Source organism: Protopterus annectens, chromosome 15.part0 (genome assembly GCF_019279795.1).
Source record: "Protopterus annectens isolate FY-2018-M chromosome 15.part0, PAN1.0, whole genome shotgun sequence".
NCBI classification, from domain to species: domain Eukaryota; kingdom Metazoa; phylum Chordata; order Ceratodontiformes; family Protopteridae; genus Protopterus; species Protopterus annectens.
In genome coordinates, this window is record NC_056749.1 from 128,906,700 (window position 1) to 128,925,155 (window position 18,456).

General features: G+C 39.8%; 1 protein-coding gene across 1 annotated transcript in view; it reads left to right on the forward strand.

Annotated features, from left to right (window-relative positions):
* The window catches only part of LOC122790054 (X-linked interleukin-1 receptor accessory protein-like 2), a 507,884-nt gene that overhangs the window by 372,915 nt on the left and 116,513 nt on the right, over window positions 1–18,456 (forward strand). Inside the window, exon 2 of the mRNA XM_044057620.1 lies at window positions 4,614–4,800. Coding sequence (XP_043913555.1) covers window positions 4,614–4,800 — 187 coding nt within the window. The remainder of the gene's footprint in view (window positions 1–4,613; window positions 4,801–18,456) is intronic.

Below are 18,456 nucleotides of genomic sequence, written 5' to 3' on the forward strand. Positions count from 1 at the left end.
TTTTACAAAATCTTGGACCTGCTTCTGTGCCAATACAGGCAGAACTTACTCACTATACTTCACTCAGGCTTCAACCTCAGTCACACCTCACAACTCTCTACATCCTCTTACTCTTTAATTTTTTTTCACATTAACCTACCTTATTCACTTCATCTCTTCAGACCTTTCCTCTAGATTTTTCCTCCCTACTCACCTAAGCTACTTGAAGACACACCAACCTGCACTCATCTTATAATCTCTTTCTCTCAATCCTTCTTATTCTATAACCATAATATGAACAGCTCTTTCATACTAAGACCTCACTCAACTTCACTTCACTTCACTGTCACTAATCATGTTAATCTCTGCTATCTCTCTCAGTCGTCATCAGCAGCCCCCTTTTTCCCATTTTGTACATTTGGTTGGGGTATCGTGTTAACTGTCGCCATCTCTCTCAATTCAGTGCCACTCTCCTGCCTTCTTCAATACTGATAACTGACTGTCACAGATTTTCTTCCACACAATCCTGTCACCTCTTTGCTGGATGTCCTCGTTTTCTTTTATGTTCTTCCTGTCTGTCCCATATCTTCTTCACCAGATTGTCTTCTGCACGTGTGGACGAACCACTGTAATCTGTTCTCTTTAATCTTTTCTGCAGTTGGAGCTGCTTTGGATTCTGCTCTTATGTCCTGATTTCTTCGTCTGTCCTATGGTGTGGTGCATCCTATCACCCTTCTCAGGCACTTCATTTCCATCACCTCTAGCTTCTTCATCTGCTCTGCCTTTACTGCCCAGATGTCTGTACCATACAGTAGTACTGGTCACACGACTGTTTTGTACTCCTTACTTTTCAGTTTCTTTGGCATTCGTTTGTCATAGACTATACCTGAGACTCTATGCCATTTGGCTGCAGCCCCTCTGATTCTAGCTTTGACCTCTTCATTCAGACTTCCCTTCTCCCCAAAATCACTCCTAGATACTTGAAGCTGTTTACCTGTTCCACTATCTTCCCTTCCATCTCAATTCTCAGCTTCTTCTGATTTCCCCAGTTTGTTGCCATTACCACTGCCTTATCTATGCTTAGTTTCATTCCCTGTGCATTCAGTTTTGCATTCCATTCCCTTATCATTTGCTGAACTTCTTGCTTGGAGTCTGCCTGTAATGCCACATTATCTGCATACAGTAACTTTGTTGATCTGTCCCCTCTAACCTGTTTGCTAATGTAGTCTCTCACTAGTATTAACAGTAGTGGGCTCAGAGCTGAACCCTGGTATACACTCACTCCTACTGGGAACCCCTCTTTGAGGCCGAACACTGTTCGTACACGAGTCATTGGGTCCACCGCAGTACAGCCCAGATCAGCTTTCTTGGGACGTTGTCATATGCTGTCTCCAAGTCTAGGAATGCCCAGTTGGACTCTCTCCTCATCTCTAGCTTCTTATTGACTGTCTGTCTCACTGCAAACATTGGGTCAGTTGTGCTGCATCCTGATCTGAATCCGAACTACTCATATCCCATATTGCATTCTACTGCATTCTACTGCTCTGCATATCCCTTTATCAGTCACCGTCTCCAGAACTTTCATGCAATGTGGCAGGAGTTTCATGCCTCTGTACTGCCCACAGTTACGGGTGTCCCCTTTGTTCTTGTACACTGGCATGAGTATGCTTATTCTTCATTCATCTGAAATATGCCTTTCTCTCCACACTGCTACGAGTAAATTTCTCCCCTATCACACCCAACCCTTTGCTGCTGGAAATATTCCTTCCATATGCCTTTGATGTCCTGTGGACTGGTGGGCAGGTTGTTGCTGGCATCCCTTATGAAGGGTGTCTGACTGTCTTCTTTATCTTTGTCTTTGCTTGCAACCTGATATAGTTTATTCACTTTCCAGAAGTTGTTAGAGTGCCTCCAATGCCATATTCTTTGTATTGTAACTCCTTTCTTAGTTGCTTTGTTAGCCAACCAGTATTCCTTCCTAGCCTAGTTGGTCTTTTCTATCTCCCCTTTTTTCCTGCACTCCTCCTTTCTTTTGATCACTTCCTGGAATTCTACATTCCACCACCAGCTTTCCTTATGCACCTTATTTCCATACCTGGCTTGGTCACATATCTGTACTGTAATCCTAACACATGCTGTTTTGAGGTGCTGCCATTCTTTCAACTCCATGTATTTCCTCATGTTCTTGAGGTGCTAGAGCCCTGAGTAATTCCTTGAACTGTCGTACTCTCTCTCCAGTCAACTTCCAGGTCTTCAGCCTGGTCTCTGTTGAGCCTTCTCTGACCACTGCTTGCAGCTGTTTGTGACAAGTGGTTTATACTATGGGCTGACTGTTTCACTGGGGATGACTTTGTAATCATGGATTCTACCCCAGTGTCTTTTCTTTACTAGGAGGAAGTCTACCTGAGTTGCATGTTGACTAGTCTTGTATGTGATCTTGTGACTCTCTCTCTTTCTGAAGCATGTGTTGGCTCACTATCAAGGCATTTTTCAGACAGAAGTCTAGAATGGATTCTCCTTTATTCCTGTTGCCCCACCCATGTGGACCCAGGCAGTCCTCATATCCTGTTCTGTCTATCCCAATATGTGCATTCAAGTCACCCATTATCAACAGCAATTCATGTTGTCCTGCTTTATCCAGTAGGTCATGCAACTGCTGTCTGAAATCATTCTTTTCCTCAGTGTCACAACCCTTCTGTGGGGGCATAGGCTGCCCTATCATTACACTGGAGTCTGATTCCATGAGTCTGTCATAAATTCTGGGGATACCCCTAACTTCCTTTTGAAGCCTCTCTCTCTCTTTCACCCCAATTCCCACACCATTTTAGCTTGTCCCCCTCCTGAGTATTAGATTCTGGTTCCCAAGCCAAGTGGCTTTGCTGCATTGCCCTTCCATCTTGTCTCTTGGATACATAGAATGTCCAATCTCCTCTGTATCATCACGTCATCCACTTCCAGGCTGCATCCTGGCAGGGAACCTACATTAAGTGTAGAAATTCTCAGTTCATGTTTGGCAGGTTGATTGGTTTTGCGTCCAGCTTTCACTCAACAAGGCTATCCCAGGTAACCCAGGTTGGGCAGCTAGACACCGGCCGGCCAGTAGCTTATTGACCCAAGGCTGCTGGGCTTTACGGCAGTCACACACTGGCAATAGGGACACATACACTCTGGTGTATGTCGGGTCCTCAACACACTTATCACCAGTAACTACCATGTCCATCAAGATGACCGAATCACCTACAGCCGTATTTTACAATGTCGAGTGGCTAGCCCTACCATAGTACTCAGTCTGTGATCCGTGTTCTCTTATCTTGAGGGTACTGCACACCACAGTAGATGCCCAAAGTGGTTGATCTGTACAACTCTTCCCCCTATAGGGCACTATGTAGAGTCTGTGCTGCTGCTTCTGCGCACAGCTCCATTCATTGGTGACTTTTGACATGGAAAAACTCAACATGTTTGTTTTGGAGGTGGGAGGATCCCCACAGAGACACAGGGAGAACATGCAAACTCCAAACAGGCATTGGTCGGAGGTCAGGATCGAACCTTGTGCATGGGAGGTGAAGATATTAACCATTATACCAACTGCTCTCTCGAATATGTCTTTAAATATCTTATTAGAATTGCCTCAGGTCTCATTTATCACATACTAATCTATGTAACAAAAAGTATGACTGCTGAGTTTTTCTTCACAAATTTTCTCCAACTCCTGTTATTGCTTTTCATTGCACTGTACTATGAAACAGGTTCATTGTTTTCCTCATTACGTTTTTCCACTCTTATGTTTTGTAATGCAACATGATACCTTGTGATTTAAAATGTTGTAAATGTGTAGAGCTTTTCTCCCCAGGCCTCCACTGAAAATGAACACTTTCTGGTGCAGTCAGACTTTCCTGGTAAACACATGTCAAATAAATAAATACATTTAGTTTGTATGTTTGTCTCAACTCAGGACTGAGTGCATTTTGAGTCAGTCCACTCACCTGTTTAATTACCTTAGTAGTGACAAAATAAAACATTTTTTGCACTTTAAACTTTGTCAGTAATCTTTAAAACTTAGAGGCATTGGATCATTTGCATAGTAAGGGGAAAAAACAAATGAGCCTAGGAACAATTAGATAAACTGACAGCAGATACAAAAATGAAGTTTTAAATGACTGTAAAACTTTTGACTAAATGAAGTACTATCCTGGACATTTAACTGTAAGATCACTATTATATAACATGCAAAACTAACTTGATAAGTCATCATTTTTTCAGATTATTTTACCATCTGCTGCATATGAGTCAGTAATTAGCAGTTAATAATTTAAGTTGTTTAAGCACATTTTCAGCAATGTTTTGAAGTTAATTTTAAAGACATTGTCATATAATTTCCGTGTACTTATGTAACAAAAGCTTTACTAATATATTTTTGGTATTTAAGTCCTTAAAGATGTTCAGAATAAATCCTAGAAACTAATTTAACATTGTCCACAACTCCTGGAAGTCACTCTCTAATGTTTATTGTATACCTGAGTGTCATCTTTTTTAGATGAAATGTATAAGAAAAATCAATATTTGCTTACAAGCCTGTAAAATATGCATTGTAAAGGAGCATTTGTAAATAAAAAGCTCTGTCCTGTTTTTTACAGAAATGCAACGTACTGCATGAAGGTCTCCATGTCATTGACTGTGGCTGAGAAAGACTCTGGGCTTTGTTACAACAGTCGGCTTCGATATGTGGAAAAAGCTGAAGCTACAAAAAGCAAAGAAATTTCTTGCCCTGACATAAAGGATTTTGCAATTCAACATAAGGAGCCTAGTGTAGTGTGGTACAAGGTAATATAAACTTTTGCTCAGATATTTCTCATAGATACCTAAAATATCACCTCCCTTCCTCATAAATACAGTATTTCAGCTAGTTATCCATTCTGTTTATTCTTTACTGTTTTACTAGTAGGAAGAAACAGTGGTGCAGAATATACAGCTCAGATGTATAAATTATTAGAAAGTTAATTTTCTCACTGATGATATCAAGTGAACATGACAGGACTTTCTGCAGTTTCACTGCTAGTATCTGTATACAACATTATTGATTATAAGGAGTTAAACGTCTGACAGTGGACATCAGGTTGCTCTAATTTTTGTTTTCAGTCTGCATTGGTTCTGTTTTTCTTTAATCTAGGAAATAGCTGCATACATCCCACCGTAAAAGTACATATTTGCAAAGCTGAATATATTGTTCAGTGAATATCTAGTATGAATATTTTTAAATTTTGCAATAAAATTGACTGGTATTCACAATGTGCTATTTTGCAGAAAGTGGACACAAATGTGTGTTGTGATTCATAGAAGTAGCCAGCACTACTGAGAAGTGAGGGGAAACAGTGTGGGGTAAAGATTATGCAAATGTCCATATAATGACACACAAATTAATATATGAAGTCTAATGAGTGGATAATAACATGCATATGAGAGTGTTTGGAGTATATTCACGATTCATAATCTTGGTTGCACTAGCCATGCATCAAGTTTCAAGTCACTCTAACAACAAAAAACGTGCAAATTTGTGGTGCTGAAACAAACTGGAGGATGCAGTGGTGCAGCGATAGCTTTGTCGCCTCACAGCAAGTGGTTCTCCAGTTCGATTCTTGGCTGGGGTGCCATCTGTGCAGAGTCTGCATGTCCTCCCTGTGTTCGTCTGGGTTTTCTCCGGGTACTCTGGTTTCCTCCCATGTTACAAAGACATGCGTCTGGAGTGTTTCTCCCCAGGCCTCCGGTGAAAATTGGCTTTGTTGCATTTCGGACCTTCTTGGTAAACAAATGTTAAATAAATAACAAGGATGTTAGGTATTGCAGCAGCCTTCATATAGTGCAGTTATTGTCTGTGAGCATTGTTACTTCCCAGACAGCAGCAGCATGACCTAGCAGCAGGTGAAGTGCATAGTATAACCCGCCATTAGTCAACTGACCAGCAGATAGAAGACTAATAGAGATATATGGATGCTGACTGATATGTATTACCCACAGACCAGGACTGGGAGGAATGTGTGATTTTCCACTACTGGCATACAGAAACCTATGCTTAGCACTTACTTTATTAGCTACAGTGACCTAACCAAGACATGGAACACTTTGAGCACATTACAAGGCTTAACCTGCTGAGCACCAAATAGACTTCATAATAAGTTATTTCCCCATGTGAATGAGCATACCATTTCCTATAAAACGTCAGTGAAGTAAGGCTTCTACAATATCAGCTGCTTCCTCAAAATATTGGGTGCTCTATATTGAACATATCGACTGCTTTATATCAATAGCAAGGGCTTCAGTTCCATTCTATCTACTGCCAGGTAGTGTGAAATGCACGAGGCTTGATAACTAATTTGTCTGCATAGCACACTGACAATTGAAATTCCAGAGGTCCACATTCGTGATAAGTGCAGATACTATGGTAATGTGTCATTACAACCAAAGAGAATGTGTGCACAAGTTTTAGTTCCCCCCTCCCATATGACTGGACTGTGTTTTACATGATGCTGGATACCATCTGGAGCCCTTGTTGATGAGACTCATGCAGAGCTCACACAACATGGCCGAACTACATTATCACACTGAGCTTGTGCAAACCAGTCACATAGTGTATGCTTCTCCTCCTCCTGAAGGTCCAGTTCCACTTTTTAGGTTTGTCTGGGCAGAAGGCAAGATGTTTGTGCATATGCCATGCTAAATATTATTATTAGGAACCATGCTGGTGAAACTTCTGCCCTAGGAACCTCTGGATCCACTGCATCCACCCCTGTCCCAAGGACCAATTACTGCTGCTTCTGTCACAGCCAGTGCAGCAAAATCATCCAGTGATGGAAGTGAGGCTCAGAGTAGTCATAATCTGTGGAGGTCTCTAGGGACACACTGATGTGTGCTTGTCAACACAGCCTGGGGAGGGGAGCAGGTCACCAGAAGAACAGTGTGTGGTCTAGTGTTGAGGGGAATTTGGTGCCATAGACAATGTGTCCCTGTAGAACGGAAGGGGAATCACAAAGTTCATAGTAAGTACTAGGCTAGCAGCTCTTGTGAGCTATTTTAAGTCTAGACAATTTCCCTTTCAAAGGTGAGAATAAAATTCTGTACCTTGTGTGCGTGAAGTAAACACCTTAACCGTTAAGTCAACCCCCAGTCCCCTTATTAACTCCTAATGTGATCAAAATGTGGGACAACTGCACTGGATTAATTTTGTGGGACTGGAGAGGATGTGTGATAGGGATGTTGCAGTACTATGGGATTGGGGCGTGAATCCACTGATGACATGTTCTCATCCAGTATTCTGGCAGGCATTTTCACCGAGGTGACTAAGATGATCCTAGGCTTGCTGGACAGAGTAGTGATGGTGGCACTTGCTGTCCTACACATGGAGGTGGATATGCAAAGATGCATTCCACCACAATCCTTATGAGACCTGGCATGGCATTGTCTCTGGACTCCATCACCTCACCTAGGAAGTGGCAGGGATTGGCGACAACCTGTCAGAAGCCACACAAAACACTAATCCTCTCCATGTCCCTGCATGTTTTCTGATTGACCATAGTGTTGCCTGCATATCAAAGGTTGGCTGCAGCATGTGTTGGCAGCAGGAACCCCACTACAGTGTCATATGTTAGATATAGACACATCAGATGCAGTGCAGTCCTCTGCAACTGTAGCCTGAGGGGAGCATTGCTTGTAATCTTATTCATGGACCCCCCCAGGAGATGGTTCACGCTGTACAGCCTGTAACTTAGATTTGGATGAGGCCAAATCTAGAACCTGAACAATGGGTGAAGGAAAACCAAAAAGTGAGGCCGACAGTGCTTGTGTGTCATATGGTGAACTTGATCTGTGTCTCATCATCATCAGACCCTGCATGGGTGCTGACATTAGCGTACTGTCTTGACCCAGTCTGTACAGGTGTTACTGTAGCACTGGTTCATTGTGTGAATAATAATGCATGACAGAACAGAGAGAATCTAAATACCCATACTACATATGAGGAACTGTGTTGTGCTTGCGATCAGTGGTACAAAATATACAGATGTAGAACAGACATATACCTCTGTTACCATTTGTATGTCCTGCATACCTGACAAGCTATTGGAAAATGTATATACTAGTATTTATGGCCTGCCTTCAGCCTCTAGATGCAAAGTTGCTATGTACACATAATGCATATTTACTAACCTGGTGCATTTTTATGAGATACTTGAGGGTTAGCCAATCCCACAACTTCTGTCCACTATTCCAAGTGTGACACCTGTGTGTTCTTGATCTTTATGTAGAGACATGTGGAACTACTCCCTGCCATTTTGCTTTGCAATGGGGGGTAGCCCCCACCAGTAGTGTAGGTAGAGCAGGACGAAAGAGGCAACTGCCGTGGACACTAAGTTCTGGGTGAATCAAGTGGCAGATCTTGATTGCTCATGAGAGCAATACTGGCTTTTAAAAGCTGGTATTCCATTTGCAGCCAAACCTGAGCACTGTAGCTCTCTGTATGTGGTCTAAACTGTAGTTTGCTACAGTTTAAAAGTAAAAACTGAGCAGTGTAGCGATCCATGCAGGGTATAAACTGTAGCAACTGTTTGCTACAGTTTAAAGAGAAAGAGGTTTTTTTTTTAATTAAGATCCCAAGTACCCTAGCACTCCACACATGGTATAAACTGAAGCAGGTCTATATTATATAAACAAAGCATTAAAATGTCGACTCACCTTTGATTAACCCCTATTTCTCAAAACAGCACAACATCGAACCCTCAAAAAACCGATATCTTTCCAAGGGAAGGAAATTGGTAGCCCAAACACACATACCGCATTACAACAAACACTATTAAAGTGAGGGGCTTTGCCCCCCCCCACCCCCCTAACTAAATATACTAACTCCGAGATCGCACTACAGTCGAGAAAAGGGCAGATTTAAAAGAACGGCAAAGCTATTTCTTTCCTTTGGAAAGAAATCGATGAGTTGGACATTCAATGTTGTGCAGCTTCGAGAAACAGGGGTCGATCAAAGGTGAGTCAACATTTTAATTCTTCGTTTATATAATATAGACCCAACTGTAACAAGTTAATGTTATTTTTTAATAAAATGTGAGGAAGGGGAGTAGAGGGCAGGGCACAAAAATGAGACCTGAATGTTTTTTTTTTCGGGGGGGGGGGGGTGTTGTGTAGCTGGTCAGTAGATGGAACAGACTTTTTTTTTCTCTCTTCACTTGAAGAGCTGAGGGTGTGTGGTGCTTGGCGCTATTTTGTGGGGCTGACACAAAACATTGGTTGAGTCTGCTATGCTTCTGGCCGCCACCATGGCTGACCTCCCTATCATTATACTGTTTGTCTTCTTGCCTGTCTGCCTACACATGTCAGGGACACAGCTCTGGAATTCATGTGTTGTGCTAGTCTGTGTTGATGTCATGGATCAATATCTACTAAACGTGGTCCTGTAAAGGCTGATGAGTATCCCTTATTTCCCCAGCAGATGTCCCCCATGGATCTTGAGTGCCTAAAGCAGGACATTATTCTCTGCTTTGCTGAAGTTATCCAACTTCTTTTGGAGACAAGATGACACCTACAAAATCATGTGAAATAACAGGAGGCTAGCGATGGCTAGGCCAGTGGGCTACCTATAATAAAGTGCGTTACCATAAGTATACATAGCAATACAAATTTGAAGAGGGATGGGAATAGAGTACACTATGGACAATGGCAAGTAGGTATTACAGATATGCTACACTATTGACAGTAGGGTGCTCTATTGGTGGAGCAGAACCATGGGAGATACATGACAATATACAGCTGGAGTGGCTGCCAAGCAGTTGACAACAGAACAGTGAGAGACACATGGTCTTGTACAGCTGGAGTAGCTGCCACACACAGAGCCACATAGATAAAGAGGTGATGGGTGGGATCACAGACAGTGTGACACAAGTAACAGTAGGCTTTTGGTCTGTGATATTGGGGGTTACACATGATGAAGTCTACTGCAGGTGGCCACCCCAGTATATCACATACCTAAACTCTGTTTCAAGACAAGCCACAAACACTCTTTCGTACTGTCAGTTGTAAAATTGTCAAATTGACTGCTTTTACACTCAATTATGTTCAACTATTTGAGATTTAGCCAAATGAGCATTCAATAAAATGTCATAGACTCCTGTTAATAGCCTATTTTACTGACCTGTCTATACTGAGAGAGTCCTCTCTCATTTAGATTTCACTATGTAGAACTCTCTTTCAGATACAACCCAATGAAAACTTAAACTTTCAATTATAGATATATTGTGCATTTTGAAACGTACTGCTCTCTTAAAACCTTGTTTTTAACTTTTTATAGTACCCTTCAGGACTAGCTGCTGATGCATATTATTATTAATAGTATTTGTTTTGTATTTTTATATATACAGTTTTGCCCATTACTATTCTTTATGTATGTATATATTTATATATATATCTGTGGGAGCCATTTATAATATCGAAATACTGAAATGTCGAATTTCAGTATCTCGAGACTATAAACCTGAATGTTTAAAATAGCGAAAGTTCATAATTATGGCCTTACGCCACGTAATGTCCGGGATTGTGTGTTTATGGTCCGCTGAGTCGTGTGTGGATCTAGGTGTTTTGTCAGGTAAATGAGTGTTTTGTAAGGGATTTGAGTGGGGGTTAGAGTGGGTTTGAGTGTGCTGATATGTTTGATGTGTGTGTGAGGGACTGGAGAATGTGCGTGTGTGAGTTTGCTTTTGTTTCCTGTTTGTGCAATGTTGGAGTTAGTATATGTACGTAGGGGGGTGTGGGGGGCGCAGCCCCCTGCTTGTGTGTATTGTGTTGTGTATGTGTGTAGTTTTTGTTTGTTTATGTTGTGATGTGGGTGTTGTGGTGTACATATGGTGTAGTGTATGCGGTTTGTTTGGTGTTTTGAATTTCACGGTTTTGGGCTCGGGGTTTTGTAGTTTCGGTGTTTTGTGGATTTGGTTTCATAGTTTCAAGATACTGAAATTCAATGTTTCAGTATTTCGAGATTATGAAGTGAATCCATATATAGATATATATATATATATATATATATATATATATATATATATTGTACATTACATTGATCCTGTTTATTGTAATGTTAACGTTTCACTACAGTGAATATTGTATACATTAAGTTTTACTGTAAATAGGTTATGACTGAACAATGTCCAGTGTGGTGTAGTTCACTTAACTGCTGCTAAATAAGTAATGAATATTAGAGAATGGGCAAACTGTACATCAGCACCCTGACTGGAGAACGAACATTCTCCAGCAGGGTATTAATGTATAATTAATGCCCGCTGAAAAACGAGTTCACCACTTCATGGCAGCATATCAAGCTGCCCATGGAGCTTGGACAGAAAAAAACAAATGGTAACCTATTACTTTACACTCGCTAAGCAGCACTTTTGCTATTTAGCGAGTGCAAAAAAAAAAAAAAAAAAAAAGTGTGTGTATGGGTGTGTTTATGTTTCTGTCTGCATGTATGAGTGAATGCATGTATGAAAGTTGAGGAGAGTGTGTGTGTGTGTGTGTGTGTGCGTGTGTGTGTGTGTGTGTGTGTGTGTGACAGATCGAGCGAAAGTCAGAGCAATCTTATGTTGATGAATGCATGTGTGAAAGCAGAGAAGACTGTGTGTGAGAGAGATCTTGCCTGAGTGAATGTGTGTATGAAATCACAGGAACTGTGTGTTGAGAGAAAGTGACAGCGATTTCGTAGGAGTGAATGTGTGTGTGTGTGTGTGTGTGTGTGTGTGTGTGTGTGTGTTTTGAAGAGAGAAAATGAGAGCGATCTTGTATGCATTTCGCAGAATGTCCAGAGTTTTGCCTTATTTTTTATTTTATTTTTTTTTGTCTGTTCCTCATAAAATTTGTGGTTTTCTGAAGTCTTGGGGAAAATCAGTGAGGAGTGAATTCTCTAAATAGTGACAGGCATTTGAGTTTTAGGCTTTGTATCTTTCAGAAAATGCGTTGTAATACAAGACATTTTATTCTAGTAACCTTCTAAGTTTATAAGCTCAATATTTCAAATTTGCCCTTATTTTTGGGACTTTGTGACTTGGACAGATTTTTTGTGCTAAGAAGTTGAGTTATGCTTGCTTGTGTGAGTGAGTGCGAGTATGAAACCAGGGGAGACTGCATGTGTATATGTATGTGTCTGTGAAAGCAGAAAGAGACTGTTATGAGAAAGAGGGAGAATGAGATCTGTGTAAGTGTGTTTTACTTATTTATTTTTTTAAGCACTGTATTATTTTTTTTATATATTTTTGATGTACAATGCTTCATTCAACAGCATTAGTATATACTACAGAAAGGTTGAAACATTAGGCAGAGGAACTATTTTTACATAAAAAAAAATATATATATATATATATATATATATATAGTACTTAAAACATGTAAGTAAGTAACACAGTTTAACAGAGAGGCCATTCTCTAAGCACAATAATGCCCTCTGGGTGTGTTAATGTGTAATTAACATCCTTCCAGGGGTGTAGTGGCCCTCTGCCTGTGGAGTATGGCCTCATAACACCCCTGGGTTGGCGTTAATTACACATTAACACCCTGTTGGGCATTATTGCTTACATAAACCTGTAACAAAAAACTGATGCTCTTGCGTGTGTGTGTGTGTGTGTGTGTGTGTGTGTGTGTGTGTGTGTGTGTGTGTGTGTGTGTGTTTATCTGTGAATGAAATAGCTGAATCTTTTATTGCTACACTTTGTGAATTCCTGATGAATTCTGGAAGTGTATACCAAATATAAGAAATATAAGAGAGCGATGAACTTCTTCAATACTTCTTTGAATCCTGGGTGATTTTTGCTGCCTATCAAATATTGTTCATTTTTTTGCAAATTCTCATTGAGGTTGGTGAACTAATGTTTCTTATTTCTGCTCTTTAGATTTGTCTAGTTTTTTGCAATTTGCTATTGATTACTGCACCAAATATTTGGTCTCTGTGAATCCTATAGCTAGTTACCACGTAAAATGTTTTTCCTGTTTATTTTTGGTAGCACTTTTTAAGGGTAGAAAATTATTCTTTGTTGTTGCTGTCTAGCTAATTTCTAATGTGTTTCTTGTTTATTGTTACTTGTAGGCATTTCCTAACTGTATCATAGAACTGGTTGTCAGTACTACTGTCTTGTAGTCATCCCTCTCAACCTGTATAATATATATATATATATATATATATATATATATATATATATATATATATATATATATATATATATATATAAAACAAAGGCCTTTGAAAACAGAAGCATCCAGCTAAAAATCAGTATATCTAATTAGCATAAAAGTTGAATAACAAATAGTGTATAACTCTTCCACGTCCGGTTGGAATGTGAGATACTACTCCGAAACACATTTAAAAACCAGAGCGACAAAAATGATAGAAACATAAGCACATCATCAGAGTGTCAGTGTAAAATCTGTAGACTTAACACACTACATTGCAAAATTCTACCACACAAGTTCATTTACTTTGTAAATAGCATTGTAAAATGTGTCTCGTCTTTCTTTACGTTCTTGTTGCCAGTAGTATGTTGATCATGTATTGTCGTTTCCTGTGTACTAGACAGGATCCAGAAAATTGTGTAGGGACATGGGTCTACTTTAGAACACCGACACGCCAGTTCGCCGACACACAAACCACCGACACCAAATAACCGACAACACACAATACCGACAACGCAAAACACCGAACACCATTACACCGACACACTAAACGTAAACAACACATTACACTACATTACATATCCACTAGCCCTAACCCAAACCCTAACCCTAAGGTCCGACACTACCGCACACTTACCCTACCTGCACCCTAACCCTAACTCACTTAACCCACCCCTAACCCTAAGGTCCGACACTACCGCACACTTACCCTACCTGCACCCTAACCCTAACTCACTTAACCCACCTAACCCTAAGGTCCGACAGTACCAGACACATACCCTACCTGCACCCTATTCCTAACTTACTTAACCCACCCTAAAACATAAACCCGTCACTAACACACACTTACATTACCCAAACCCTAACTCCGACACTACCGCACACTCACCTTTCACACACCCTAACCCTAAATCCCTCACTATTGCACACTTACCTGTCCGCTCCCTAATCCAAAATCCCTCACTATCGCATACTTACCAAGTTGCGCTTACACGTTCCCCTTGTCGGTCTTCCAGCTGTCGGGATTTCAGCATGTCGGTCAACTGCGTTGTCGGTCCTTTCGCGTTCCTCTTCCGCGTGTCGGCGAACTGACGTTTCGGTAATTTGAAGAGGACCCAGGGACATACCTCCAAAAATAGGGATATCTTACATCAGGCCTGAAAATCGCAACATTTCTCCAAAATAGGGACATTTGAGAAGTCTGGTTGTAGTCTGTATTGCTTGCCATTTCAGCTGTGCCTCACAAGTAGGTCCTGGCGTATCCACTATCAGTTTTTTTTTCCCTGCACTTCACTTCACTGTCCACCAAGGAGTTCTGCTGTGCTACATTACCTTTGATTAAGGGTGTTGTAGTCCATTGAGATACTCTGCTATTGTTTGCCTATTATTCCAGACCATGTTCTTAATGCCAGTTTATGGATTTTTTGTTGCATTTTGCTACCTCTATATCAGTTTGTCTGCTGTTCACTGTATTGCAAGGCATTATTAGTTTCTAGGTATTTAATACCAATCTGCTTCCAGCCTTGCTTTTCATTCATCACTTTCCCCTGCTATAGCACACTTTTATTTCCTACTGTTTTAGAGATCCAGCAACTTATTCGTACTAGGATTGCTGAAGGAATGTAAAAATTACCTCATTTACTAAAACCTTTACTTCTAGAACACTCCAAAACTGTTTGTGGGAGAAGAAATTAATTTCTTGAAATGGAGGCACATAAACTGCACATATACTGAGATAGCTAAACCCCCAGGCATATTAAACTGCACATATACTGAGATAGCTAACCCCCCAGGCATACATCTAATAAACCTTGGTAGAATAGGGGCATATATATATATATATATATATATATATATATATATATAGACACACACACACACACACACACACTCTTCAGTACATTGCTCTGTTTGTGATGTGTGTTTACAAGCACTAGGAACAGCTCAAAATATCCCAACATTTCCTGACTAAATAGTCTCTGGACTAGGCATTCTAAGTTATTTTGACAGATTAAAGACCTTCTGTTCCATGTCTTACAGACTTGTAAAGGCTGGATTTTGTCTTGCCTTACAAGCAGTACAGGGCCAAGCTCTCTTCAACCACTGCCATATTCACAAAAACAACACTAAAAATCTAAACCTTAACTGTAAAATTAACAACACCTATAACAGATTTTTAATCAGAAGCATCGCCGTCTGCAGACGAGACTTCCCATATGCATCATAGAAACTCTCTCAGAATATGGCTATACTAGACATAACCAAAAGGCTGTCCTGCAACTTGAACACTTTCATGTATGTATAGTTACAGAAATATGCTTTCAGAGAAATGAAAGCACCTCCTTTGTTCCTGGATATAATACCTATTACATCTTCAGACCCACTGGCAGTTGTGGCGTATTAGTATTTGTCGGGGGTTTCATCACCTCAAGACAGATTCTTTGGGACACCACATGTGAACTCCTGGAAGTTCAAATCACCCTAAACAAAACTAATTGCCACTTCATATCTATCCATTAAACAACCTGTATGTCCCCTTCTAAGCACAATAGCCATCTTAACACATTTGCTGAAATTCCAGTTAACCAATGTGGTTGTAGTGACCTGGATGCTGCAATGTAGTGACTGCGTTATTACTGGGAAGTTTGTTTTTTAATTGCTATTAAGTGCAAGAGCTGACTGTGGGAGCATGCATATAACCATAATAACCCGATCGCTACAATTTAGTGTAAAGGGGGGGAAGTGTACAAAGTTACAAAAATAGGGACAGATTAGAAATATTGCTGTTATAAACTTAAAAAGTTGATAGAATAGCAGGGTTTATGCTAGCAAACATTTTCTGAAGAGTATAAAGTATGAAACTAATATATCTGTCTTAATTTAGTGACTTCAGTCCTCACTGATTTGCCATAAAACCACAAATTGTATGAGGAACAGACCAAAAATATTAGGCAAAAATCTGGACATTTTAGAGGTATGGGGGCATGGATGTGTAAACTGTAATAACCTGATTGCTACAATATAGCAATCGGGTTATTACAGTGAAGTGTTTATTTTTTTTTTTGCGCTCTTTAATGGAAGATCTAGCTGCGGAGGGGGCATGGATGTGACTGTAAAAAGCCAGTCACTACAAGTGTTTTTTTTTTTTTTGCTTTTTACTTAAGAGCTGAGAGGTTTGGGATACTGATTGTGCCAGCTATGCTTCTGCTTGGCATTATAAATGATATTTCTCTTTCACAAATAGTTAAATATCCACCTAGGGGCCTCAGTATCCTGGATCTGGTCCTCACAAATATGGCCACTTCTTGCACATCTCCATATGTATTGTCATGTCTTGTTAAATCAGACCATAATTTAGTGACCTTTTCCTTTAAAACTGGTATTTCCCCTGTAAATACTTCTGTGTTTAGGGACTTCTCAAAAGCAAACCTTCTCAGTTACTTGATGACTTAAATTAATTCTGCTGTAATCCTCCTTTGAAGGATATTATTGCTAAAGCTGCTACCTGTGCCTCTGATGTCTACTTCCTATCCATACCAAATATAATGAAAGTTTAAAAACAAACCCCTGTGGTAAGCATATATTAATATATATATATATATATATATATATATATTAATATATATATATATATATATATATATATATATATATATATATATATATATATTAATATATATATATATATTAATATATATATATATATATATATATATAAACACTTTGGAATCTTGAAATACTGAAATTTCAAATTTTAGTATCTCGAGACCAAAGTGTTGAAACTGCAGATGCGCGAAACTGGAGAATATCGAATCTGGAAATGTCGAACCTGCGGTACTGACAGCGTGTTAGGTAAGTGTGGTGTTTTTAAGGGTTTTGGGGAGGGTTTGTCTGTTTGCTAGTGTGTCTGGGAGGGTTAGGTGTGGGTTAGGGTATGTAGATGAGTGTGTGTGTGTGTGTGTGTGTGTGTGTGTGTGTGTGTGTGTGTGTGTGTGTGTGTGTATGTGTCAGTGTTGAGAGTGGTGGTGTTTGTATCTTTGTGATGTGTGTTTGTGCGAGGGGGGTGTGGAATGTATTCTGGTGGGTTTTGTGTGTGTTGGTGTTAGTGCGACCTCGGAGTTAGTATATATACGTAGGGGGGTGTGGGGGCCCCCCTGCTTATAGTAAGTGTTTGTGTTGTAGTGCGGAGGTAGGTGTAGTTGTGTCGGTATGTGTGTGCTTCGACGATCGCGGTTTGGGGTTTTACGGTTTTGGTTTTAGTTTTTTTGGTGTTTTGGCTTTATAGTCTCGAAATACTGAAATTCGATATTTCAGTATTTCGAGATTATAAAGTGAATCCATATAGATATATAGATATAGGTGTGTATATATATATATATATATATATATATATATATATATATATATATATATATATATGTGTGTGTGTGTGTGTGTGTGTATATATACACATATATATGGATTCACTTTAGATGATCAAATTACCAAAAACTCGAAACTCATATGGTCGTGACATATGATCGAGTTTTTGGAAACTTGCAAATATAAATTGACTTAAAAAAAAACACAGACAACACTAAAACAACATTTATGCAGGGGGGAAAGCCCCCCTGCACCCCCACACCCCCCTACTTCAATATACCAACTCCGAGATTGCACTACAGCGAAGAAAAGGGAAATCTCCCATTCCATGCTGTATGCAGACGCTCAGAACAGGAGGTTTCCGATGTCCTCACTGTAGTGTGATCTCGGAGTTCGTATATGTAAATAAGAGATGTTGTGAGTGGTGCAGGGGGGCTTGCCCCCCCCCCCTGCAGAAACGTTGTTTTAATGTTGTCTGTGTTTTTTTTTTTATTCACTTTAGATCTTCAAGTTTCCAAAAACTCGATCATATGGTCTCGGCCATATGGGTTTCGAGTTTTTGGTAACTCAATAATCTGAAGTGAACCCATATATATATATATATATATATATATATATATATATATATAAAACAAGAGAAAGAAACTGCTTAATGGTAAAAAGAAGTCTCATTTTATCTACCTTGAAAGCATACTTAAGTAAACTAACAAAGAGCTTAAGGGAGCCATTAGGAAGCTCAGAGCTGAGTATTAAATTAAAATAGCCACTAAAACCAAAAAATAACTGCACATCTTACTTTAACTCCATCAGAAAGATAAGTTCTACCACCTAATGGTATTTGGTCCTAGTCCACAATAATACTACAATCTCTGATCCTAAGGAAATAGCTAATATCATAGGTAACTAAGTGCAAATTTA